Source organism: Pan troglodytes, chromosome 19 (assembly GCF_028858775.2).
Source record: "Pan troglodytes isolate AG18354 chromosome 19, NHGRI_mPanTro3-v2.0_pri, whole genome shotgun sequence".
NCBI lineage: Eukaryota > Metazoa > Chordata > Mammalia > Primates > Hominidae > Pan > Pan troglodytes.
Genome location: NC_072417.2, coordinates 76,877,467 through 76,905,455, shown reverse-complemented (window position 1 = coordinate 76,905,455; position 27,989 = coordinate 76,877,467). Strand labels below are relative to the sequence as shown.

Sequence of the window (27,989 nt, the reverse complement as noted above, 5' to 3'; positions counted from 1 at the left end):
CCTTAAAGCTCCAGAACGCCTCACAGGCTCCTCAGATACTCTGACGGGAAACTGCAGTTGGGTGGACAGTGTTCATGACCCATCTAGAAAGTGGGTCTGCGAATGAAGAAAAAGTGGCGTCAAGGGGCTAGCCAAAAATCCCAAGAGAAAACGGGTTGGACAGAAACCATATTTACATGAACATGCCTATAGTTTAAACTGTTGCATATACTACTAGAGCGACACTCTTGCCTCTGGCCACGTGGTCCCACACAGCATGGCCACCTTTAGCTTCCGGAGCACCGGTTCCGTGTGACGTCAACTTGACGGAATCCTAGGTAGGAGGATTGGGATAGGCGAGGGCAGTTCCGGCCCAGGGGCGGGGATTATGTAATTTTCCCAAAAGCCCCACCTCGCCTCAGCCGGGCGGGGGAGAGGGAGGTCTCGCGCTTTCCCCGGGGTTACGTCCCGCCCCGCAGGCTGTGCGCAGGCGCTGACGAGCCGCTCGCATTCTACGTAACGGACGGCGGAGGCTACGTGAAGAGAGGTGCGGCGTGACTGAGCTACGGTTCTGGCTGCGTCCTAGAGGCATCCAGGGCAGTAAAACCGCTGCGATCGCGGAGGCGGCGGCCAGGCCGAGAGGCAGGCGGGGCAGGGGTGTCGGACGCAGGGCGCTGGGCCGGGTTTCGGCTTCGGCCACAGGTAAGGAGCGGGCCAGGACGCGCTCGTCGGCGTGGCGGGGCCAGGCCGAGCGGTGACTCCGAGTTGCTTGGCCTGTAGCCCGGTCCGGTTGAGATAATTGTAATGGTTTGGGGGAACTTTCCCACGGAGCTGTGAGCAAATGATAGCCAAAAGGGCAGAGTTAGAGGAAATGTACAGTGTGTGCCGGAGGATGACATTAGGATGTATTGATTCTCTTGGGTGGGGAGAAACTAGGCAAAGGGGTTTAATAGAAGCAAAAACCTCTGTGGCCAGTCTCTTCTGGAGGTTTCTAAAATGAAACGTGTTTGTATCCAACACATATAAAGAGACAGAGGAAAGTCTGCATGATTCCCAGAATACTCGTTTTGGCCGTTGTCAGAAAGACCTAATCTAAAATGACAACAAGGAATGATGGCCTCACTCAGTCCTCTTTCCTCAAGTCTAGACTCAGTCGCTGAGGAACTATTGGATGAGCTTGCAGAAAATAATCAAACCAGACTTGTTAGCGCTTGTGTGAATTTTCCTTGGTCCTGTGTTGCTTGCTTCAGGAGTCATAGAGGCTGGGTGGTCTGGCAAGGACTTGTGCATATGAGAACTGACAGGTGCAGCGGAGACTTCTAAGAGGGAAAGCCAAGGTAAAAATGGCTTGGATGATTGTAACCAAAATAACCTTGAAGGATCTCCATTATAGTGCTGAGTTATCTCAGAAGTGTTTCTATGGTGTGAATATTCTAATTGGAAATTCAATTTGAAATGATCGGATCTTTTGGCAGGCTGTTAATCGAGTTGACTGTTCCGGTGTTAACTTTTAGTTGCTTCTATTTGAAAAAAAAGTTTTAAGAGTAGGATTTGAAAAGGAGGCTGGGCGCGGTGGCCCACGTCTGTAATCCCAGCACTTTGGGAGGCCGAGACGGGTGGATCACGAGGTCAGGAGATCGAGACCATCCTGGCTAACACAGTGAAACCCCGTCTCTACTAAAAATACAAAAAATTAGCCCTGCGTGGTGGCGAGCGCCTGTAGTCCCAGCTACTTGGGAGGCTGAGGCAGAAGAATGGCGTGAACCCGGGAAGCGGAGCTTGCAGTGAGCCGAGATCGTGCCACTGCACTCCAGCCTGGGCGACAGAGTCAGACTCCGTCTCAAAAAAAAAAAAAAAAAAAAAAAAAAAAAAAAAAAAAAAACCTTGGTATATATCTCCCGTAATACCCACTGCAGCCCTAAGAGGCAAGTAGCAAATGGTATCCCTTTTTTGTATGTGGAGAACAGGGAATTTTAAGTAATTAGGCTAAGATCATATTGCTGGTAAATGGTAGAGCTGACATTTTATTTTATTATTTATTTATTTTTTTGAGACAGAGTCTCACCCTGTTGCCCAGGCTGGAGTGCAGTGGCGCAATCTTGGCTCTCTACAACCTCCATCTCTCGGGTTCAAGCGATTCTCCTGCCTCAGCGTACCGAGTAGCTGGGATTACAGGTGCCTGCCACCACGCCCGGCTAATTTTTGTATTTTTAGTAGAGGTGGGGTTTCACTATTTTGGCCAAGCTGGTCTCGAACTCCTGACCACCCACCTCGGCCTCCCAAAGTGCTGGGATTACAGACGTGGACCACCACGCCTGGCCTAGAGCTGACATTTTAAACCAAGTTTAATTTCACCAAAGTATGTGCTGTTTTTCTATATTTCTTCCACTTTTGACCAAATATCACAACATGAGAACTAGAGGGAAAGCCTAGAAAAACTAGAAGAGAAACTTTAACAGGTAGTAATTTAGAGGACTGAAGACCCTTAGGCCTAGTGGAAGTGGAAAATATACATTCCAGAGTTTAAAAACACTCATTAGTAACTAAAGATGGTTAAAGGAAGCTAGGGATGTTTAGAGACACATCCCATACCTCTTTGAGGCTGGCATTGACAAAGTGGCATGCTTTCCCATAGATTGTCCCTTGATACTAACCTGAAGGATCAACTAGTATAAAAAGGATGTTTAGTCCTCCCTTGATATCTATAGGGGATTGGTTCCAGGACCCCTTGAGAATACCAAAATCCATGGATACTCAAGTCCCTTATATAAAATGGTGTAGTATTTACGTATAACCTATGCACCTCCTACCATATACTTATATATGTATATGTATATACACTATATAATTATCTCTAGATTACTTACAATACCTAATTTAATTGTATTTTTTTTAATTGTTCTTGCCTCCAAATCTGTTCCATCTGTGGTTGGTTGAATCCACAGATGTGGAACCCATGGGTAGGGCCTACTGTACTGTTGGCCTATCCTTTATGGCATTTCTCAAAATCATTTGTACCTTTCAAATTTTATGAACTTTAATTCTAAGAACATTTAATTTCTTTCTTTCTTTCTTTCTTTCTTCCTTCCTTCCTTCCTTCCTTCCTTTTTTTTTTTTTTTTTTTTTTGACACAGTCTCGCTCTGTCACCCAGGCTGGAGTGCAGTGGCATGATCTTGGCTCACTGCAATCTCCGTCTCCCAAGTTTAAGCAATTTTCCTGCCTCAGCCTCCCAAGTAGCTGGGATTACAGGTGTGTGCCACCATGCCTGGCTAATTTTTTGGTATTTTTAGTCGAGACGGGATTTCACCATGTTGACCAGGCTGCTCTCGAACTCCTGACCTCCGCTGATCTGCCCGTATTGGCCTCCCAAAGTGCTGGGATTACAGGTGTGAGCCACTGTGCCCAGCCTTTAAGAGCATTTAATTTCTTGAGCATCCATGGATTGCAAGGCATTCGACAATAACCTTCGATATTAAACTGATTTCTTTAAGAAGTTTCAGTGCTATAAATGAGATTTAGAATATTCTCCATCTCAGAGCACCTTGAAAGAGTAGTACATATTTCCCTTTGCCATACTCTCACTTCCGTTAATACTCAATTGCTTGCATTATGGCTTCCATCCTTACCACTTCCCTGCAGTTGCCAGTAATGATTTCATCATGACCTGGCCCCTGAGGGCCTTTCCAGCCTCCTTTCTCCCACTTGAGTCTACAAACCCAATGTCCTATCATACCAGGCTCCTAAAATATGCTATTTCAGGCCTCCATGCCAAACCTGTTCCGCAGTCTGCAATGCCTCTTCTCTAGTGACAAAAGTACACTACAGAAAAAAAAAAAAATTAGTCCGGGCACGGTGGCTCATGCCTGTAAATGCCTGTAATCCCAGCACTTTGGGAGGCCGAGGCAGGTGGATCACCTGAGGTCAGGAGTTCGAGACCAACCTGGCCAACATGGTGAAACCCCATCTGTACTTAAACTACAAAAAAAATTAGCCAGGCATGATGGTGAGCGCCTATAACCCAGCTACTCAGGAGGCTGAGACAGAAGAATCGCTTGAACCCAGGAGGCAGAGGTTGCAGTGACCCGAGATCACGCCACTACACTCCAACCTGGGCTACAGAGTGAGACTCTGCCTCAAAAAAAAAAAAAAAAAAAAGAAAGAAAAAGAAAGACAAAATATCCAGAATTCTACCATACAAGCTAACTAATATTTGTATGTAAATGTATGTTTTTCTAAACTAAGCTTGTCCAACCCATGGCCTGCAGGCTGCATGTGACCCAGGACAGCTTTGAATGTGGCCTAACACAAATTCACAAACTTTCTTAAAACATTATGAGATATTTTTTAGCTTATTGGCTATCATTAGTGTTAGTGTATTTTATGTGTGGCCCAAGACAATTATTCTTCTTCCGTTGTGGCTCAGGGAAACCAAAAAATTTGACATCCCTGTTAAACTTTTTTGTTTTCTTTTTCTTTTCTTTTCTTTTTTTTTTTTTGAGATGGAGTTTCACTCTTGTTGCCCAGGCTGGACTGCAATGGCACTGTCTCGGCTCACTGCAACCTCCACCTCCTGATTCAAGCGATCCTCCTGCCTCAGCCTCCCAAGTAGCTGGGATTACAGGCGCCTGTCACCATGCCCGGCTAATTTTTGTATTTTTAGCAGAGACGAGGTTTCACCATGTTGGTCAGGCTGGCCTCAAACTCCTGACCTCAGGTGATCTGCCCACCTCAGCCTCCCAAAGTGCTGGGATTACAGGTGTGAGCCATCGCACACAGCCAAACCTTTTTCTTTATGTGCATTTGCTTCTAAAATGATCTGGGTTTCGACTTCATTTGTAACATTTTGGTTTTTTTTTTTTCTTTTAAACAGCCTTGCTCTGTTGCCCAGGCTGTAGTGCAGTGGCGCAGTCATGGCTCACTGAAGCCTCAACCTTCTGGGCTCAGGTGATTCTCCCACCTCAGCCACCAAAATAGCTGGACTACAGGTGCACACCACCAGACTTGGCTAATTTTTTTTTTTTTTTTTTGAGACAGAGTCTCCCTGTGTCACCCGGGCTAGAGTGCAGTGGTGCAGTCTCAGCTCACAGCAACCTCTGCCTCCCAGGTTCAAGTGATTCTCATACCTCAGCCTCCCAAGTAGCTGGGATTACAAGTCACGCCACACGCTGGCTAATTTTTTAAATATTTTTAGTAGAGACAGGGTTTTACCATGTTGGCCAGGCTGGTCTCAAACTCCTGACCTCAAGTGATCTGCCTACCTTGGCCTCCCAAACTGCTGGGATTACAGGAATGAGCGTGAGACTTGGCTAATTTTTAAAAGCTTTTTTGTAGAGAGGAAGTCTCACTGTGTTTCCCAGGCTGTGTAACAATTTTTTTTTAATTACTTGGGGGTTTTTCTTTTGTTATTTGTGTTTTGTTTTGAGGCACGTTTCACTGTCACCCAGGCTGGAATGCATTAGCATGATCACAGTTGACTGCAGCCTCGGCCGGCCTCGTGAGCTCAAGCAATTTTCTCACCTCAGTCCCCCGAGTAGCTGGGACTACAGGCACATGCCACCAAACCCAGCTAATTTTTCTATTTTGTTTGTAGAGGTGGGTTTTCGCCATGTTGCCAAGGCTGGTCTCCAACTCTTGGGCTCGAGCAGTTCACTCACCCCAGTCTCCCACAGTGCTGGGATTACAGGGGAGAGCCACCACCCTATGTAACAATTTTTAATGGACAACAGTAGCTTTGGTTTTTGATACATCCATAGTTTAACCAAAGAGTTTAACCAAATTTCACCATCATAAATAATATTGTAGCACATGTCCTTGAAGCTGAATTCCTGTGCAAATTTATGTTCAGTTCAGGAATTGTGCTTTATCTTGGCATAGTACCTACTGTGGCGATATGCTTAGTGAAGGTACATTTAATTACAGTAGGATCATTGTGAAAAGCAGTGAATGCCAAAGGAGTTTTTATATTACTTTGCAATAATTGGTTAGCCTTTGATGATTATTGAATCCTTATATGTAACAAAAGTTCTGTTTTAGACAGATGCTGGTGGTTTTTAGGGAGGAAAAGTAGGGAGTGGGGAGAGCATTAAGACGATACCATTTAAAATAATATGGTGGCTCTTCAGCAGGTGGGGGTAACTTGTAGTGGCTGTAGGAATCAAAGAAGGAAACACCAGGATTTGATGGCTGATAGATTTCAAAGGAAAAAGAAGGCAAAACATTAGATATCTTGTTCTTTTCAACAAGCAAGACTGGAAAAATGTGATTGATATTAATATACGAATAGAGAAATTCAGATACCTGATGATTTTGAGATGACTATAGGCAGGGATTGGGTCAGCCTGAGGGGAGGCCTGTGAAGTAAGAATGGTCTTTATATTGTTTTAAAGTTTTTTTTAAAAAAAGAACAATATGCAGCAGAGACCAGTATGTACCCCATGAAGCCTAAAATATTTACTATCTTACTAGATACACGAAAAGTTTGTAGGGCATCAAAACAGATATGTCTTCAAGGTTACAGTGAGTTATGACATAGGGCTGGTGTTTAGATGAGGGACAGGACTGGAAATACAGCCTAAATGGGTTTGATGGTTGAAATATACTTTTCAAATTTCAGCTCAAATGGTCTCCCCACTTTTTTTTTTGTAAAGCCTTACCTATTTGGTAAAATGGTTACATTGTCGTCCATGTTTTCATATAATTTGGCACATATTTTGTCACAGATATGATATCATTATATTTGTTAATGCAGAAGCTTTTTTCACGTATTAGAAAACTTAATGTTCTTCAAAAAGCTATAAAATGATGATACATTGAATTCCATCATACACACTAAGAACAATTGGTTAGCAAAAAATTACTGCTTCTAAGCAAGTAATATGAAAGCACAGCCACCTACCACATTTGAGACGCAGCCTGAGAAGTGGTTCATAGCATGGACTCTGGAGGCAAAACTCTGGGATTAAATCACAGCTCTTTGTCACTTGGTAGTTGTACTACTTAGCATCTCTCTGCCCCATTTTCCTTATTAGTGAAATGGGGATGTTAATGTTGCAGCTTTCCTTAGAGGGTTGTTATGAGGATTAAATTAGTTGCTTTTTGTAAAGTCTTTGGAACAGTGTCTAGCACATAGTGATTTAAGTGTTTGCTCTTATGATAATTATGTTCATGCATGAACACAAATCAATCTAAGGGTGAATGGCTTTTTTATTCATGGATTATTCTTGTTACCACTAACAGATAAATAGCTACATCTTATTCCTTCATTTTTACCTCCTTCTCATTTTCTATAGAAAGCTTTTTAATAGGCCCTCAAAAAATGCTTATTGAATACTCTATGTAAATGGACAGAGTTTTAGAAAACCCAACCTAAAGAAATTAAATGACTTGGGTTGGGCACAGTGGCTCACACCTGTAATCCCAGCACTTTGGGAGGCCGAGACAGATGGATCACCCTGAGGTCAGGAGTTCACAACTAGCCTGGCCAACATGGTGAAACCCCATCTCTACTAAAAATACAAAAATTAGCCAGGCGTGGTGGCACATGCCTGTAATCCCAGCTACTCGGGAGGCTGAGGCAGGAGAATCGCTTGAACCCAGGAGGCAGAGGTTGCAGTGAGCCGAGATCGCACCATTGTGCTCCAACCTGGGCGACAAGAGCAAAACTCTGTCTCAAAAAAAAAGAAATTAAATAAATGACTTGATGACTTGTTGAAGATTTTACAGATATGTAGTGCCAGGATCCAGACTAGAACCCAAGCCTCTTGACCTTACTTCATTGTTCTTTATATAATGTGGTCTGAATCTAATAGTACCAAATAAGAGAAAAGCAGGAGAGGTTTATAGATTTTTACTGTTTATAAAATCTGATCAGTATGTATAGAATGGCAATCCATTTTGGGGTTCTCTTTTTTTTTTAAGCTTTTTTTCTCAAGGTGCAATGAAAGCCTTCCACACTTTCTGTGTTGTCCTTCTGGTGTTTGGGAGTGTCTCTGAAGCCAAGTTTGATGATTTTGAGGATGAAGAGGACATAGTAGAGTATGATGATAATGACTTCGCTGAATTTGAGGATGTCATGGAAGACTCTGTTACTGAATCTCCTCAACGGGTCATAATCACTGAAGATGATGAAGATGAGACCACTGTGGAGTTGGAAGGGCAGGATGAAAACCAAGAAGGAGATTTTGAAGATGCAGATACCCAGGTGAGGCTCTTTTTATTAATTTCTTGGAAAAATTTGTAACTAGCACCTTTCCCAAACATTAAAATTAATCCTCAGGCTCAAGAGACCTTTACTGTCTGGAGTCTTCATTTTCATTCACTAGGTAGAGCTCTTCTAAATGTTTTGTGGTAAGTTTCCACCTTTTACATTAACAGAATGAATTGTGTTCTTCTATTGAAACCCTGACTGGAAGAGGGGTTAGAGAATAGATACTGTTTGTGGGTGAGAATTGTATTATTTAGAACTTTGCAATTGGCTGGGCACGGTGGCTCATGCCTGTAATCCCAGCACTTTGGGAGGCCAAGGCAGGCAGATCACCCAAGGTCAGGAGTTTGAGACCAGCCTGGCCAACATGGTGAAACCCTGTCTCTACTAAAAATACAAAATTAGCTGGGCGTGGTGGTGCGTGCCTGTCATGTCAGCTACTTGGGAGGCTGAGCCAAGAGAATCGCTTGAACCTGGGAGGTGGAGGTTGCAGTGAGCTGAGATTGAGCCACTGCACTTCAGCCTGGGTGATAGAGCAAGACCTTGTCTCCAAAAAAAAAAAAGAAAAGAAAAAACTTTGTCATCAAAAGCATGGGGACTCATGATTTTGGTGTTTTGGGTGCCCCCCAGCTTTATTGAGGTGTAACTGACAAAAATTGTATATATTTAAGGTGCACAACATAGTGTTTTGGTATACCTATACATACAATATGAAGTGCTTACCACAATCAAGCTAATTAACATAGTTGCCTCCGTGTGTGTGTGTGTGTGTGTGTGTGTGTGTGTGTGTGGTGAGAATACTTACAATATATTCTCTTAGCAGATTTCAAGTCTACAATACATTATTATTAACTGTAGTCACCATGCTGCACATTAGGTCTTCAGAACTTTTTCATTTTAAGCTGAAATTTGTACCCAATCGTTTTGTTAAAAACATGTAACATCTGTTTTCTGTGCTTGCTGCTTACACGTTCTGTTTTCCCCAACAAATGTTGCCAACAAAATGAGACACAGCTGCTGGTGACATTTGTAGAGGAAAACAGATGATGCCTCATTTTTGTAGGAGGGAGATACTGAGAGTGAACCATATGATGATGAAGAATTTGAAGGTTATGAAGACAAACCAGATACTTCTTCTAGCAAAAATAAAGACCCAATAACGATTGTTGATGTAGGTATCCAGGATTCTGAATTCCCAACTAAACAACAAAATGTCTTGTCATCAATCCCAGAAATAAAATTAATGATGTATAGCTGGTGTTAATGCAATAGTGGGAGCTGAGAAGGAGCTTGACATCAATTTTTCTGATAAAAATCAACACCTCTCCGTCTCAAAAAAAAAAAAAACAACACCTACAGAAGCAACCCCTATTCATCATTGTAGCACTTCTAGTTTTACTACTTATCAGGGAATAAGTAAAATTTATTCCTTGGTGATGTACAGTACATTGAATTTATTTGGGGGTTAAGGACCAAGTGTAATACAAAGGGCTTTCCAGCTTTTCATCCCATTTGATTGTCCTTATATTTCCTTAAAGAATCTTTTATAAAGCTAGCCTAGAAAAGTAAAATGGACCTATTTTTCAAAGTATAACCTTATTCAATGACAGATATCTGAAGTATCCCTTCTGTTTATGGATTTTCTCATTCTTCCTGCCATGAGGTAGATTTCATTCTTCAGTCTCAGCCAACATTTAATGGAATGATTTTGCTTTTTTAGGTTCCTGCACACCTCCAGAACAGCTGGGAGAGTTATTATCTAGAAATTTTGATGGTGACTGGTCTGCTTGCTTATATCATGAATTACATCATTGGGAAGAATAAAAACAGTCGCCTTGCACAGGCCTGGTTTAACACTCATAGGGAGCTTTTGGAGAGCAACTTTACTTTAGTGGGTAAGTGAGGCCAATGTCAGCCCAGCTTCTTGCTTGAAAACAATCTGGTAAGGATGATGTATTCCCCTCAGTATAAACATCTAACTGCTTTCATGGAATACCAAAGAGGGTGCATTGTTTTTTCTCTCAAGGATTCCCCCTGCTCTTTTTTTTTTAATTTAATTTAATTTTATTATTATTATTACTATTTTTGAGATGGAGTCTCACTCTGTCACCAGGCTGGAGTGCAGTGGCGCGATCTCGGCTCACTGCAACCTCCACCTCCTGGGTTCAAGCGATTCTTCTGCCTCAGCCTCCCAAGTAGCTGGGACTACAGGCATGCACCACCATGCCCTGCTCATTTTTGTATTTTTAGTAGAGTCGGGGTTTCACCATGTTGGCCAGGATGGTCTCAATCTCTTGACCTCATGGTCCACCCACCTCGGCCTCCCGGATTGCAGGGATTACAGGCATGAGCCACCGCACCCGGCCTTTTTATTTTTATTTTTTTGAGGCAAGGTCTCACTCTGTTACCCAGGCTTGTGTGCAGTGGTGATTACAGTTCACTGCAGCCTCGACCTCCCAGGTTCAAGAGATCCTTCCATCTTAGCCTTCTGAGTAGACAGGACTACAGGCACATGCTACCACACCCAGCTAATTTTTGTATTTTTTTTGTAGAGACAGAGTTTCATCATATTGCGCAGGCTGGTCTCGAACTCCTGGGCTCAAGCAATCTGCCTGCCTTGGCCTCCCAAATTGCTGGGATTACAGACGTGAGCTACTGCATCCAGCCTCGAGGATCCTGTTTTTTGGCCTGGTGCGGTGGCTCACACGTGTAATTCCAGTGCTTTGGGAGGCCAAGGTGGGAGGATTATTTGGGGCCAGGAGTTTAAGACCAGTCTGGGCAACATAGTGAGACCTTGTCTCTACAAATAAAATAAAATAAAAATTGGCCAGTCACAGTGGTGTGCTTCTGTGGTCCCAACTACTTGGGAGGATGAGGTGGGAGAATTGAGCTCAGGAGTTTGAGGCTGCAGTGGTACAGAATCATGCTCCCGCACTCCAGCCTGGGTGACAGAATGAGACCCTGTTTCTAAAAATAAGAATATATTGTATTTAATAATTTTCTCATCTTTCATGAGTCAGCAGTAAAATTGCTAAACAGCTTCTGATTAGTATAATGTAATCGATGTTTTCAAAACACGTTGATAAAATTCTGACGGAAACCAAGAAAGTTTGACATTTTAGGTAGCTTGATAAATGCTCTCAATTCATCTTTTAGAAATTGAAAGTCCCTCAAAATTCCCTTAGAATCTGACACTTGAGTTTTGGATCCACTGCTGAAATATACATTGAAGGACTTCAAGGAACCTCTGTAGTTGTGCAATGTAGGGAATGAGGTGGACTAACCTCACATTCACCTATTTGGCATTTAGCACCTTATTTCTCTTTAATAGTAAGCATGTATCCACCTGCTCTGCAACACAGTAGTGTTTATATATTATGCTAGATACTTTGCATACAGTGTTTCTTATTTACTTTTTGTAACAATACTGTCAATTGGCTATAGTTGCTGTTTTCCTAAGGAGGAAACTGAAGGGCAGAAATGTTAAAACTTATCTAAGCTGTTAAATTGCAACCAAGATATCAGAACTTATCTACCTGTTTGCAAAGTCCACCTTGTCTCCACTATACCATAGTATTTCAGAGTATGTTTTGACCAGGAAATTCGAAAAAAAATAAATGAGCAGCTTTGGCTCCTTCTACTTCCCCTTGCTTGTTTTCATTTGGTGTATCAGTCCGTTTTCCCTTGTGAGGTTGAGCAATTTCTTTTGTATACTTAATGAATTAAATGAAGAGAGAAAGTATTGGAATTTGAGCTTTTTTCTAGAGTTAAAATACAACTCTTAATACCATTAGTAAGACCCAGTTATCATTTTGCATTGGAAAAGAAAGCTTGGTTAAAGTTAATTCATAGGAGACATAGTGAGAAATTGTTGAGTAGTTTGTATTAATGGTATTTTTTATTCACTCCATAGGAGTTTTTAACTTTTGGCAGAGATATTTCAACTGATTTTTTTCCCATTTTGTATGTACTCTGAGAGACTTATACTCTAAGCTGATCATCGTTAAACTGACAAGCATGTGCTTAGAATCCATATTTCTTCTAATACAGACAATAGTTTTAAAAGTAAAACGAACAGTGGTAATCTATTTTAGTCCCTGTCCAAACAGTTCTATAAGACAGCAAAGTATTGCTACTCTGAAGCTGTGATCATTTTGTGGTCAGGGTAGAGGAACGTGAGGTATTCGGCCTTGTTTCCTTTTTTTTTTTTTTTTTTGAGACAGAGTCTTGCTCTGTCATCCAGGCTGGAGTACAATGGTGCGATTTCAGCTCACTGCAACCTCCGCCTGCCGGGTTCAAGCTATTCTCCTGCCTCAGCCTCCTGAGTAGCTGGGACTACAGGTACGCGCCACCATGCCCGGCTAATTTTTTATAATTTTTTTTTTTTTTTTTTTTTTTTTAGTAGGGACAGGGTTTCACCATGCTGGCCAGGCTGGTCTCGAACTCCTGACCTCGTGATCCACTCACCTCAGCCTCCCAAAGTGCTGGGATTATAGGCGTGAGCCACCACCCCCGGCCCGGCCTTGACATTTTCTGTTGAGTCACATTAAGTGGTTTTACCCCTAGGGGATGATGGAACTAACAAAGAAGCCACAAGCACAGGAAAGTTGAACCAGGAGAATGAGCACATCTATAACCTGTGGTGTTCTGGTCGAGTGTGCTGTGAGGGCATGCTTATCCAGCTGAGGGTAAGTAGGAAACTTCTTGTACGATATATATCTTCCCTTAATTTTGTCCAGCTGTGATTCCCAGCCCCCCAATTCAGCATCTTATCCCTTCATGTTTGACTTAAAATGAGGTCTAAAAGTGATATTTATACTAACTGGCAAATGTGTCGTAAAGTATATTTGATGAAGCATTTGATTCTCCTTCAAGGCCTTTTTTTTATACTAAGTAGGAGTTGCAGTTGGATTTACTTACTTCTCTCATTTTTTTCAGTTCCTCAAGAGACAAGACTTACTGAATGTCCTGGCCCGGATGATGAGGCCAGTGAGTGATCAAGTGGTATGTATTCTTCCCGCTGGTTTTCTGTGTACAGACTGAATTGTTTGTTTTCTTTCTTTCTTTTTTTTTTTTTTTTTCTTTTTTTTTTGATGGAGTCTCACTCTGTTGCTCAGGCTGGAGTGCAATGGCATGATCTTGGCTCACTGCAACCTCTGCCTCCCGTATTCAAGCAATTCTCCTGCCTCAGCCTCCCAAGTAGCTGAGATTACAGATGCCCACCACCACGCCTGGCCAATTTTTGTATTTTTAGTAGAGTCAGGGTTTCACCATGTTGGCCAGGCCAGTCTCGAACTCCTGACCTCAAGTGATCCATCCACTCTGGCCTCCCAAAGTGCTGGGATTATAGACGTGAGCCATCACGCTTGCCCCAGACTGAATTATTTCCTAGAGCTTTTTCCATTTCTGCCTGGATTGTGTTTGGAGTTTCTGGCAATTTATGTCCCTTGACAAAAAATGGACCCTTTTTCTCCTTGGACAGAGCATCATCTTCCACTCTGTGCAACTGTCAGGGGGCCTTCATGGGCCTTTTGGTAGGAAAGAGGTGATACTCTGTCACCACATAGATCAATGGAGTTAGCCTTGACAATAGAGGGCAAAGCAATTGTGAAAGGTAATGGCCCTCATGGGTAACTTGGCTCCTTGTATATGTTTTTATCTTTGGCAGATAGCTGGGTTTCTTCTCAAATATGTTTTGCTTCAAATAATACGTTTCTGGCCGAATAAGCTCCAGTCATGATCTGAGGACCTTATGTTTGGTGTATCTTCTTTCCTTTATTAAATCAATATGTTTATCTGCAAATTGTGTCCTTTGTCACAAATACCACATTCCTTCTTCATTGTTTCTTTTTTTTTTTTTTTTTTTGAGACGGAGTCTTGCTCTGTTGCCAAGCTGGAGTGGAGTGGTGCAATCTCGGCTCACTGCAATCTCTGCCTCCTGGATTCAAGTAATTCTCCTGCCTCAGCCTCCCGAGTAGCTGGGACTACAGGCACCCGCCACCACTCCCAGCCAATTTTTTGTATTTTAGTAGAGATGGGGTTTCACCATGTTGGCCAGGATGGTCTCGATCTCCTGACCTCGTGATCCGCCCGTGTTGGCCTCCCAGAGTGCTGGGATTACAGGCATGAGCCCACTGCACCCGGCCTCTTCATTCTTTCAATAAATAATTATGCTGGCTCCCACTGCTACAAGAAACAAAAATATAGAAGACAGTTTTTTTCTTTCCTATAATAGAATAAGAGATAGATATGTATATATGTGAAAGTGTGAAATAGTATTTGGTTAGTAAGTGCTTTGTTAGTGATGTAAATTGGGTACTTTCAAATGTTATTGGATTGAAAATCATTGTTTTATATATATATATATATATATATATATATATATATATATATATATATAAAATTTTTTTTTTTTTGGAGACAGAATCTCACTCTATCACCCAGGCTGGAGTGCAATGGCTTGACCTTGGCTCACTGCAACCTCCGCCTCCCGGGTTCAAGCGATTTTCCTGCCTCAGCCTCCCAAGTAGTTGAGATTACAGGCGCCTGCCACCATGCCCAGCTAATTTTTGTATTTTTAGTAGAGACGGGGTTTCACCATGTTGGTCAGGCTGGTCTCGAACTTCTGACCTCAGGTGATCCACCCGCCTCAGCCTCCCAAAGTGCTGGGATTACAGGCAAGAGTCACTGCACCCAGCCCCACTGTTATATTTTAAAGATCTCATTTTTACTTGTAAACCTGTATTTTTATTTCAATTTTTCTAACATGGCCATGATGACTTAGTCCACTAAAATTTAGAACCCTATCAGTTAATATTTCTGTCATCCTTTCTCCCACAAACTGCCATCTTATTAGGAGGAAAGTTTGCTGTATCCTCAGCCATCTTTTTGTAGAAATTATTCTTTAAAAGTGTTTTAATCATTTTCAGTTCTCATTCCCTCTCTCTCTCGCTCCTCCTGCTAAGAGAAATTGCTTCAACAAATATGTGGCTCTTTATATTTTATTTGCCCCTTTTTTTGGAATTCTGTTTAAGGTTTGCTTTGTGTAATTTCCCATCAACGATGGAAGAGCAGAAAACGTTTTCTTTTACAGCTGCCATCTTACCAGTTCTTTTCCTATATTAACATTTTCCTTCTTCCATATACTAAAAATTATTTCACCCAAGCATTTAAAGATGTAATTAATATAACAAATATATCATATCAGACTCTTTCAGGCTTATAATTTTTTATCTTTCTGGCCCAGAGTACTAGTAACTGTTTACTTGTCTGGGCTGTTTTCCAATACAAACAGCCAATTCTCAGATTCTCTGTATACCAACTGGGTATCCCACAATTGAATTCAATAATAATAATAATTCTTTTTAATTTTGTAAATTTAAATTTTTTTTTTTTTTCTAGAGACCGAGATTTGCTATGTTGCCCAGGCAGTTCATGTTGCCCTGTCCTTAAGTGATCCTCTCACCTGGGCCTCCCAAAGTGCTGGGATTACAGGCATGAGTCACTGTGCCCAGCCTCAATTCAGTTCTGACACTATCTACCTGGAGTTAGCTTCAAATCCTACAGATTAAAGGGCTCAGCCCCACAAGACTGCCCCACTTCAGATGCAGTTGAATGTCCCAGGTTACCCATACTACCATCTGGACTTCTGACCAACTAACTATTAATCAGGGGTTCCTATGACCTCCCCTCTCAACCAATAATTTGTTAGAATGGCTCATAGAACTTGAAAAGACACTTATATTTACTGGTTTATTATAAGGGATAAAACTCAGGAGTAGCCAAATGAAAGAAAGACACAGGAAGAAACAGGGTTGGGAGTCGTTCGGAGCTTTCATGCCCTCCCTGAGCACACCACCCTCCCAGCAGGTTGATGTGTTCACCAGCTTGGAAGCTCTCTAAATCTTGTTCAAGAGTTTTTGTAGAACTCAATTTCGTCCTCCCTCTCTTTCACGGAGGTAAGGGCAAGGCTGAAGGTCTCTACCCTCTAAGCACTTGGTTTTTCTGGTTATCGGCACCATCCTGAGGCTAACTAGGGTCTATGTTAAGTCACCCCATTAGAATAAACTCAGGTGTGATTAAAAGGGGCTCAGTATAAGTAACAAAAGATACTCTTGTTATTCAGGAAATTCAAAGGGCTTTAGGAGCTCTGTGCCTGAAACCTGGGATAAAAACCAAATATATTTCAGTTTATTCCACATTATTCCATTTAGGTTTTGTTTATTTTTTATTTTTGGACTTGAGTGCTCCTGTGTGAAGTATTGAGTGTATTCGTGTTCTATTACTATGTAGCAAATTACCCAAGTGTAGCAGCTTAAAACAACCCTCATTTATTATGTTACAGTTTCTGCAGGTCAGAAGTGCAGCATGTATTGAGTGGGTCCTCTAGGGTTTTAACAGGCTGAAATCAAGATGTCATTCAGGTTAGAGTTCTCTGAAGCTTAGGGTCCTCTTAATGTCATTTGGGTTGTTGGCAGAATTCAGTTCCTTGTGGGTGTAGGTTCCTGTTTTCTTTTCCTTTTTTTTTTTTTTTTTTTAATTCTTTTTGAGACAGGGTCTTGCTCTGTCACCTAGCATGGAGTGCACGATCATCACTTACTACAGCCTCCAGCTTCTGGGGCTCAATCGATCCTCCTGCCTCAGCCTCTTGAGTAGCTGGGACTACAGGCATGCATCACAATGCCTGGCTAATTTTTCTTTCTTTTTTTTTTTTTTTTTGTACAGATGGGGTCCCATTACGTTGCCTAGGCTGGTCTTGAACTCCTGGGCTCAAGCAGTCTTCCTCCTTTTGCCTCCTAAAGTGCTAGGATTACAGGTGTGAGCCACCATGCCTGGCCTTTTCTTTCTTTTTTAGAGATCGGGTCTGGTCTCAAACTCCTGGCATCAAGCAGTCATGCCTCAGCCTCCCAGGTAGCTAGGCTTAAAGGCACGAACTACTGTAGTCCCTATTTTCTTGCTAGCTGTCAACTGGGAACCACTCAGTTCCTAAAGGCCACCCTTAGGTCTTTACCATATGTGCCCTACCGCCAACCTTCCCATAAGCCCTTTTATATTTTGACTTTCTTCTTCAAGTAGGGCTATAGTCCCTTTTAAGGACTTGCTTAATTAGGTTGGATACACCCAAGATAATGTCCCTTTTGGTTAATTCACAGTCAGCTGATTAGGGACCTTCTGCCATAAAACAGCCTGATTATGGGGGTAATATTCCATCATATTTGCAAATCCCAATCACTTAAAGGGAGAGTATATGCACCAGCGGGGAGGGAATCTTAAGGGTCATTTAGAAATCTGCCTATCACAGAACCTAACAGGTGAATTTTGTTGTTTTTTACATTTTTTTAAAAGCAAATAAAAGTAACCATGAATGATGAAGACATGGATACCTACGTATTTGCTGTTGGCACACGGAAAGCCTTGGTGCGACTACAGAAAGAGATGCAGGATTTGGTATGTCAGGTTGCTCCAACTCAAATATACGTAGAACTGTGTCTCCTTAGCACACACATATTCAGCTTCATTGCATAATAAAAGGTCATATCTTACTTTCAATTACTTCTTCCTCTAGAGTGAGTTTTGTAGTGATAAACCTAAGTCTGGAGCAAAGTATGGACTGCCGGACTCTTTGGCCATCCTGTCAGAGATGGGAGAAGTCACAGACGGAATGATGGATACAAAGGTAAATGCGACAGAAGACATACATTTGCCAGGCCTTGGCATTTACAGGACACTCTCCCTAAAAGTCTCATTGTACAAGTTCATCATTTTATGGCAATGTATTAGTTTTACATTCCTTTCCCACACAAATATTAAAATACCTTCTTTAAGCAATAAATTAGCTTGTCAAAAGGACAATTTGATTAGTCAAGAAGTTCTCTAAATCAAGAGCAAATTGTTCCTGGGATTGCTAATGACTTTCAGGTTTTTTTTTGAAAAAGGAATATAGCTTCTAATCTTTTTCGTCATGTCATTTAGTCTTTTTTTTTTTTTTTTTTTTTTTGAGCTCCAGTTTGTGTGGGAGGAGAGGGATGTGTAGAGAGCCCTCCTCCTTTGTTTTTAAAAAGATGGGGTCTTGAGATGTTGCCCAGGCTGGAGTGCAGTGGCTATTCATGTGTGTGATAGATCTCACTGCAGCATCAAACTTCTGGGCTCAAGTGTTCTTCCTGCCTCAGCAAGAGCCCACCATTGTGCCTGGCTGAGAGAGCCATTTCTTTCTATTGGTTGTGTAATGGTAACAGATCTTAGTATCATAAGAATACAGGATAACTCAGAGATGGTTATAAATGTAAGTTCAAGGTGACATGTTTATAAAGGATCCCCTGAAATTATTTTAGGTGTTATCTTTATGCTTTCATTCTTGTTTCGACCATTATTTTGAGAAATATTTTTAGCTGCTCGAAAAGAATCTTAATCATTGGTATGACTAAAAAGGAGTACTACTTTTTTTTTTTTTTTTTTTTCTTAGTAGAGATGGGGTTTCGCTGTGTTGGCCAGGCTGGTCTGGAATTCCTGGCCTCAAGTGATCCACCCACCTTGGCCTCCCAAAGCTCTTGGATTACAGGCATGAGCCACTGCACCCAGCCTGGAGTACTACTTTAATTCTAAAGAGATTCCCTATCTTATTGAAATTTAATTTTTAAAAAGCTTTAGCCTTGTCCGCGCGCTGTGGTTCACACTTGTAATCTCAACACTTTGGGTGGCGGAGGCAGGAGAATCACTTGAGTCCAGGGATTCAGGACTAGCCTGGGCAACATAGTGAGACCCTGTCTCTACAGTAAAAAAATTAGCCAGGTGTGGTGGTGTGTTCCTTTAGTCCCAGCTACTCAGGAGGCTGAGGCAGGAAGATCACTTGAGCCCAGGAGATTAAGGCTATGGTAAGCTATGATTGTGCCACTGCACTCTAGCCTGGGCAAGAGAGCAACACCTTGTCACAAAAAATAAATAAAAAGCAATGAACACGCTTTGGTCTTAATGAATGACATTGTATAAAAGTAAGGATTGAAAGGTGAATTTCTTTTTTTTTTTTTCTTCTTTTTTTTGAGACAGAGTGTTGCTCTGTCGCCCAGACCGGAGTACAGTGGCGTGGTCTCTGCTCATGGCAACCTCTACCTCCCGGGTTCAAACGCTTCTCGTGCCTCAGCCTCTTGGATAGCTGGGGTTACAGGCACATGCCACCATGCCCGGCTAATTTTTTTGTATTTTTAGTAGAGATGGTGTTTCACTGTGTTGGCCAGGCTGATCTCAAATTCTCAAACTCCTTGCCTCAAGTGATCCACCTGCCTCCCAAAGTGCGGGGATTACTGGCGTGAGCCGTTGCACCATCTCAAAGAGTGAATATCTTTAGGATAAAAAGGGAAATGCATTAAACCTTGCTTTTAAAAAATATTATTTTCTTTTTTTCAGATGGTTCACTTTCTTACACACTATGCTGACAAGATTGAATCTGTTCATTTTTCAGACCAGTTCTCTGGTCCAAAAATTATGCAAGAGTACGTATAAGATAAAATTGTTGAAATTAATTTTCCTCACTAGCTTTCTGTGTTGAAACACCTGTAAGGTGCTTCTGCAATATCCCTTACCAAATGTGTGAAGGAAGTTGGTGACAGGCCTCCACATTTTCCTTTGCTTTGACTGCATGCATCATAAGAGGTCATTGTAAACCTATGGGAGAGAAATGAGCCTCCCCTATCCCAGTTTGTATGTGTCCCTGCATGTTTGTGCCACTGACTCAGTGAGATGGTTGGGAATCTTACAGAATGGCTGGTACTAATAAAATGCAGTGGGTTTTTTTGTTTTGTTTTGTTTTTTGTTTGTTTGAGACGCTGTCTCACTCTGTTGCCTAGGCTGGAGTGCGGTGGCGCAATCTTGGTTCACTGCAACCTCCGCCTCCCGGGTTCAAGCAATTCTCCTGTCTCAGCCTCCTGAGTAGCTGGGATTACAGGCGTGCACCACCACACTCGGCTAATTTTTGTATTTTTAGTAGAGATGGGGGTTTCACCATGTTGGTCAGGCTGGTCTCGAACTCCTGACCTCGTGATCCACCTGCCTTGGCCTCCCAAAGTGCTGGAATTATAAGCGTGAGCCACCATGCCCCAGTCCATAGGTTCTTTTTTTTATGATAATAATTTGTGTGTGATGTTTGACTTATGTCTGATTACAAATCTGTGTGTTTTGTAATTTATGGCCTTTTCTGGCTTCCCTCTTTGAATAGTTAGGTGATTGTATCCGTTCCTAGCATAGAAGCCCACAATGTCCATAGGGTTTCTAGCTTTATAGTAATACTGTTCAGGAGTACATATTCAGGACTTGGATTTGTTCTTTGAATTCACAGCCTGTCTCAGGAGAGCGTATTTATTTACCTTTATGCTCGGTTTCAAACTGGTTCTGACTAAATTTTTAGTTAAAGACTACCCTCTGATAGGCTGTGGAGTTGAGCACAATTCAAGCCAATCTGGATTTTAGTTGTATACTAAGATTACTCAGGTCCTTATGCCTCTAGATAGTGCTGCATCATCCTTGTCTTGCTCAACTCAGTGGCACTGAGGACAGTGTTTCACATTGTAGCGTTCATCATGCCTTTTAAATATGAGATGGAGGGCAATTGATAGTCAAAGGATTCATATAGGCAGAGATTACAAAGGAATCTTCAATGACAGAACTAAATTATATATGCTATAGTAGATTATCCCTAAATTTATTCTGGGCCTAACTCAAAAATAAGATAATAAGATGCCTTGTTATAGGAAGATAGAATAGGAGTTGGAAATAAAACATAAAAATCCATCAAAATAAGCAAAAATGTATCTAAAATATGGGCCTCATACTTAAATATAGGCTCATTTCTGGCTCCCCAGGTGAGATGGAATATACCCTTGCCTGGAGGGAACATCACTGGAGGTGTTCAAATATAGGATAAAGATCACTTGAGAATGCATCCATCAGATAGACGAGTGGACCAGATGACCTGTAAAGCTCCTTCATTATATTTGACTTGGGTATGCCAAGCCAAATACTGTGCTGATTATGTGCAGGTATCTGTTCATCTAAGTGTATTGGGTGACTTGTGTACATGGAAAACATCTTTCTTGTATTCCTTCTTAATTGCCTTTTCTTTTATGACAGGGAAGGTCAGCCTTTAAAGCTACCTGACACTAAGAGGACACTGTTGTTTACATTTAATGGTAAGTATTCTGGGTCCTTTCTGGGTTCTTAGTCTTCTCTGAGATGACCTTAAGGAGAGTATTGTTTCCTCCTAAATGATAGCTTTAAAACTACGTCAAAACTATAAGCCTATGCTTGCTTACTGATTTCCAGATTTCTTCAAGAAGAAATTACCTATTATATATTTTAATTTATATTTTCTGCTGCATTTTAACTGCCTAACAAACTTAGAGAAATGAGTCTCTTAAGATTAAAAAAAAAAAAGAGTTGGGTGACCTGGAAATATTAATGCTACCATTAACTCAGTAGGAAAAATGGCTTTGTTTTCCAGTGCCTGGCTCAGGTAACACTTACCCAAAGGATATGGAGGCACTGCTACCCCTGATGAACATGGTGATTTATTCTATTGATAAAGCCAAAAAGTTCCGACTCAACAGAGAAGTAAGACCCAATGCCTGTATTATATAAATTGACACCTTTTTTTGTTTCTTCTCAAGGGGGAGGGCAGCTATCAATGATTTCAGTGACTGAATTTTTGCTAGTTGATTTAGAAGTGCCAAATGGGAGTAGTTTTATGAAAGAATGCTAAACGGGATTTTGTTGCTGTTGACTAGAAGTGGATTTCTTATGAAATACTTTGTTTCTTGGGGAAGGGCAAACAAAAAGCAGATAAGAACCGTGCCCGAGTAGAAGAGAACTTCTTGAAACTGACACATGTGCAAAGACAGGAAGCAGCACAGTCTCGGCGGGAGGAGAAAAAAAGAGCAGAGAAGGAGCGAATCATGAATGAGGAAGATCCTGAGAAACAGCGCAGGCTGGAGGTTAGACAAACTTATCACTGGGGTAAAACTACGATTTGTAAGGATGACTGCTTGTGTTCTGTTGGTTGTTAAGGTAATCTTTGTAGGCTAAAAGTTTAGCATTTTCTCAACATTTGGGACATTGTATCAATTGATAACACTATAAAGAAGAATAAATAATCCTTCCTGTTCAAGCCGTGCCACACTGAGTCTGTGAACGTGAAAAATTATCAGTATTATCCTGTTCCCCCAGCACAATTTCATTTTGAAAATTCCATTATCAGTTTTCAAGCCAAACACTTTGGTAGAAAGAAGTTAGAAATTTTAATAGAAGGCAGCACATGCGCCCTATTATCTAAATAAACTTGTTATGTAAAATTTAAAATCTGATTATAGAATTAGAGATTTCCAATATTTTTGTTTGTATTTTTGTTTTCTGTTTTTTACCTAACTAGAATCTCAAACTCAAAAGCTTTTTGGGTATAGTATGTTATATTTGAAAGCTCGGTATGATCTGATGTGTTTCTGAAATAAGATGCCATAGTCCAGCTCTAAATTTTTTTTTTTTTTTTTTTTTTTTTTGAGATGGAGTCTCACTCTGTCACCCAGGCTGGAGTGCAATGGCGCAATATTGGCTCAGTGCAGTCTCCGCCTCCCGGATTCAAGCCATTCTCCTGCCTCAGCCTCCCAAGTAGCTGGGACTACAGGTGTGCGCCACTCAGCTCTAAAATTTTAGACCTTGTAAATGCTGGTCAAGAAAGAGAACAAAGGCCAGGTGCAGTGGCTCACGCTTGTAATCCCAGCACTTTGGGAGGCTAAGGCAAGCAGATTGCTTGAGCCCAGGAGTTCAAAACAAGCCTGGGCAACATCATGAGACCTTGTCTCTACTAGTAAAAAAAAAAAAAATTAGCTGTGCATAGTGGTGCACACCTGTAGTCCCAACTACTTGGGAGACTGAGGTGGAAGGATTACTTGAACCTGGGAGATTGAGGCTGCAGTGAGCTATGATCACACCACTGCACTCTAGCCTGGGCAGCCAAAAAAAAAAGAGGGAGAGGACAGGCCGGGCGTGGTGGCTCACACCTGTAATCCCAGCACTTTGGGAGGCTGAGGCGGGAGGATCACAAGGTCAGGAGTTCGAGACCAGCCTGACCAACATGCTGAAACCCCGTCTCTACTAAAAACAAAAAAAAAATCAGCTGGGCATGGTGGCGCGTGCCTGTAATCCCAGCTACTCAGGAGGCTGAGACAGGAGAATTGCTTGAACCCGAGAGGCAGAGGTTGCAGTGAGCAGGGATCGAGCCACTGCACTCCAGCCTGGGTGACAGAGGGAGACCCTGTCTCAAAAAAAAAAAGAGGGAGAGGACAAAGTTCTGAAAGATGTGAATTTTAGTAAGAATAATCTTGAGATAATTGAAGAATATTCTTAGGAGCAAAGGGGTCACGTGTCCAAGAAAATGTGAGCTGCTGTGCGGGCCTGCATTTGACAGCAGTGTCATTAATGCTGTTGAGTGAACTGCCCAGGATACTACAGGCCTGTCATCATCATCTTACCCCTTTTATCATTTTTTTGTTTTATTTGACTTGGTTTAGTGATAGGTATTTTTCCCCTGAAAATGTAGCTCTGTGTTTATGCAGTCTTCTTTATAAATAAATATGGCTTTTTATGTACATGTGAAGAATCTACATAGGAATCATTAATAGGTAATGCCTTTCATTTTTCTATAAAAGGAAGTTCTACATTTCTTTCTAAGGTTTGAAACTATAATGAGTTAAAGGAAGAGGGGGCCTGAAACTTAACCTGAGTCAGATTGTAAGCTTCTTGTCGATGTAAATCATTTAATTTTTTTGAACCACCACTTTATAGTATCTGGTCTGGGCACCTTGTAAAAAGATCTGGTGAACTCAATAGAACAACCCACCCAAACCCCTCTACCAGTGTATGATATGAAAGCTCCTTTTTTTCTTTTAATTTATTTTTATTTTTATTTTTGAGACAGGGTCTCACTCTGTTGCCCAGGCTAGAGTACAGTGGCAAAATCGTAGCTCGCTGCAGCTTCGAACTCCTGGGCTCAAGCCATCCTCCCGCTTCGGCCTCCCAATATGCTGGGAATACAGGTGTGAGCCACTGTGCCCAGCCAGAGAGCTCCACTTCACTCACATCTTTTCAAAAACTAGTTATTAATTTTTTTTTTTTTTTTTGAGACAGAGTCTCGCTCTTTCACCAGGCTGGAGTGCAGTGGCGCGATCTCAGCTCGCTGCAGCCTCCACCTCCCGGGTTCAAGCGATTCTTCTGCCTCAGCCTCCCTAGTAGCTAGGACTACAGGCACATGCCACCATGCTCAGCTAATTTTTGTATTTTTAGTAGAGATGGGGTTTCACCATGTTGATCAGGATAGTTTCAATCTCTTGACCTCGTGATCTGCCTGCTTCAGCCTCCCAAAGTGCTGGGATTACAGGCGTGAGCCACCGTGCCAGGTCTTTTTTTTTTTTTTTTCCTTATTCTGGTAGTGGGGAAATGGTATCCCACTTGTTTTGTTTTGTTTTGTTTTGTTTTGTTTGAGACATAGTCTTGCTGTGTTGCCCAGGCAGAGTGCAATGGCGTGATCTCAGCTTACTGCAACCTCTGCCTCCTGGGTTCAAGCGATTCTCCTGCCTCAGCTGGGATTACAGGTGCCTGCCTCCATGCCCGGCTAATTTTTGTATTTTTTAGTAGAAATGGGGTTTCACCATGTTGGTCAGGCTGGTCTCGAACTCCTGACCTCAGGTGATCCACCCACCTCAGCCTCTCAAAGTGCTGGGATTACAGGCGTGAGCCACTACGCCCAGCTATTTTTTGAATTATTATTGAAGTTGAACATTTTTCATGTGTATTGACTTAACATAAATATCTCTTAAATGTGCTAGCATAAATATATTTATCTTTTTTTTTTTTTTTTCTTTGAGACAGACTCACTCTGTCGCCCAGGCTGGAATGCAGTGGCACAATCTTGGCTCACTGCAACCTCCGCCTCCCAGGTTCAAGTGATTCTCGTGCCTCAGCCCCCCAAGTAGCTGGGATTACAGGTGCCCGCCACCACACCTGGCTAATTTTTGTATTTTTAGTAGAGATGAGGTTTCACCACATTGGCCAGGCTGATCTTGAACTCCTGATCTCTCAAGTAATCCACCCACCTCAGCCTCCCAAAGTGTAGGCGAGGTTTCACCACATTAGCCAGGCTGGTCTCGAACTCCTGACCTCTCAAGAGGCCCACCAGCCTCAGCCACTGCGCCCGGCCAATATTTCTTATACATGATATCGTATTCTGTGTATCATTAGTTTTACACATGTGTGTAATATGTAATATGGGAGATAGGGATAGATAGTGCTGGGAAAAGAGTGAATGTGGTGAAGGTAGGGGTTGGGACAATGGGAAGAGGACATTGGGATCGAACCTGGGAGGCAGAGGTTGCAGTGAGTCGGGATTGCGCCATTGCACTCCAGCCTGGGGAACAGGAGCGAAACTCCACCTCAAAAAAAAATTGAAAAGAAACCTAAGATAGGCCGGGCGCGGTGGCTTATGCCTATAATCCTAACACTTTGGGAGGCCGAGGCAGGTAGATCACTTGAGGTCAGGAGTTCAACACCAGCCTGGCCAATATAGTGAAACCCCATCTCTACTAAGAATACAAAAATTAGCTGGGCATGATGGCACACACCTGTAATCCCACCTACTCCGGGGGCTGAGGCAGGAGAGTCATCCCAGGCAACAGAGCAAGAATTCTGTCTCAAAAACAAACACAAACAAAAAAAAAACCTGGCCAGGCACATTGGCTCACGCCTGTAATCCCAGCACGTTGGGAGGCCATAGTGGGTGAATTGCCTGAGGTCAGGAGTTTGAGACCAGCCTGGCCAACATGGTGAAACCCCGTCTCTGCTAAAAATACAAAAATCAGCTGGGTGTGGTGGCACGTGCCTGTAATCCCAGCTACTCGGGAGGCTAAGGCAGGAGAATGGCTTGAACCCGGAAGGCAGAGGCTACAATGACCCGAGATTGTGCCACTGCACTCCAGCCTGGGTGACACAGCAAGACCCTATCTCAAAAAAAAATAAAGAAAAAACCTAAGACAGTCATTAGTTCCCAAACCAGGAATTTACAAATCACCCTTTGAAACCTAATTTGTTGCACTATGAAGAACTATATATGCTTTGCGCTTCTTCTTTTCTTCCCTATTTTCTCCATCCTGTACCAGTTGAGTATATTTCTGAGCACATTTTTACCCCAGTACCCTAAAAATAAGAAGTTTGAGATTGTAGCTGAAATAAACTTTTAATCAGGTGTGAGCACTAGTGGCCAACAGTGAAGTCATACTTTGACTTGACCTCTAAGGCTTCTATCAGTCCACGTAATAATAACCTGAACCTTCTTACTCTTCTATGTAACTTCCTAATTCCTAAATAAAAATATGATAAATTTGATAATTTTTATCACATTTGATAAATATGATGTCTCAAATAGAGCATTATGAATTTAAGTATTATGTGCAGGTATGGTGTCTGTGCTAATAAGAAATTTGCAATGAATAACCTGATGGAACAAGATTCTTAAAATTTATTGAACTGAAGTAGAATGTATCTTCTGGCAGTTATACATTTATGATATAATCCCATCATGAATGGTATGGTGAACATCAGGCTAAGTGTTCCCTGGGTACAGAAAAAAATCAAACCAGAATAACAAAGGCTGGTTAATTATAGTAGTTTCTTTCAAAACTGAGATTTTAGTTTACCTTTGCTTCATTTGAAGTTGATTTAATTTTCATTCACTAATGTAGATATTGGCAATTATTTTTATAACTATCTTCTAGAATGTTATGGTGCAAGCCTAAGTTTTTGAATAATACTATAGGCAGTATTCTAATTTGGATTTTTTTTTAACATATGTTTCAAGCTTAATTTGAATTCTCTTGTCCCCACTCCCTTTCTCTATTTATTACCCCTTCTTTCTCTAGGAGGCTGCATTGAGGCGTGAGCAAAAGAAGTTGGAAAAGAAGCAAATGAAAATGAAACAAATCAAAGTGAAAGCCATGTAAAGCCATCCCAGAGATTTGAGTTCTGATGCCACCTGTAAGCTCTGAATTCACAGGAAACATGAAAAATGCCAGTCCATTTCTCAACCTTAAATTTCAGACAGTCTTGGGCAACTGAGAAATCCTTATTTCATCATCTACTCTGTTTGGGGTTTGGGGTTTTACAGAGATTGAAGATACCTGGAAAGGGCTCTGTTTCAAGAATTTTTTTTTCCAGATAATCAAATTATTTTGATTATTTTATAAAAGGAATGATCTATGAAATCTGTGTAGGTTTTAAATATTTTAAAAATTATAATACAAATCATCAGTGCTTTTAGTACTTCAGTGTTTAAAGAAATACCATGAAATTTATAGGTAGATAACCAGATTGTTGCTTTTTGTTTAAACCAAGCAGTTGAAATGGCTATAAAGACTGACTCTAAACCAAGATTCTGCAAATAATGATTGGAATTGCACAATAAACATTGCTTGATGTTTTCTTGTATGTCTACATTAAACTTGAGAAAAAGTAAAAATTAGAACACTGTATGTAGTAATGAAATTTCAAGGACCCAGAACATAATGTAGTATATGTTTTTAGGTGGGAGATGCTGATAACAAAATTAATAGGAAGTCTGTAGGCATTACGATACTGACATGTACATGGAAAATTCTAGGGACAGGAGCATCATTTTTTCCTTACCTGATACCACGAACCAGTGGCAACGTGAATGCTGTATTTTAAGTGGTTGTATGTTTATTTTCTTGAGTAACAAATGCATGAAAAATTAATGCT

At 41.6% G+C, this 27,989-nt stretch overlaps 1 protein-coding gene across 2 annotated transcripts; it reads left to right on the top strand.

Moving 5' to 3' along the window:
- The first annotated feature begins 117 nt into the window (after positions 1-117).
- CCDC47 (coiled-coil domain containing 47) lies at positions 118-27,692 on the top strand. Of its 2 annotated transcripts, XM_001150616.6 has the most exons (13): positions 118-681; positions 7,898-8,180; positions 9,247-9,354; positions 9,904-10,078; positions 12,750-12,871; positions 13,122-13,187; positions 17,529-17,630; positions 17,749-17,859; positions 19,584-19,669; positions 21,303-21,361; positions 21,673-21,782; positions 21,995-22,162; positions 27,134-27,692. In XM_001150616.6, the coding sequence occupies exons 2-13, from the start codon at positions 7,917-7,919 to the stop codon at positions 27,212-27,214; spliced, it is 1,452 nt and encodes a 483-aa protein (XP_001150616.1). In that variant the 5' UTR covers positions 118-681; positions 7,898-7,916; the 3' UTR covers positions 27,215-27,692. The 2 variants fall into 2 exon arrangements, with proteins under 2 accessions (XP_001150616.1, XP_054526568.1); XM_054670593.2 differs by lacking the exon at positions 9,247-9,354 and having other exon boundaries at positions 489-681.
- The last annotated feature ends 297 nt before the right edge of the window (positions 27,693-27,989 follow it).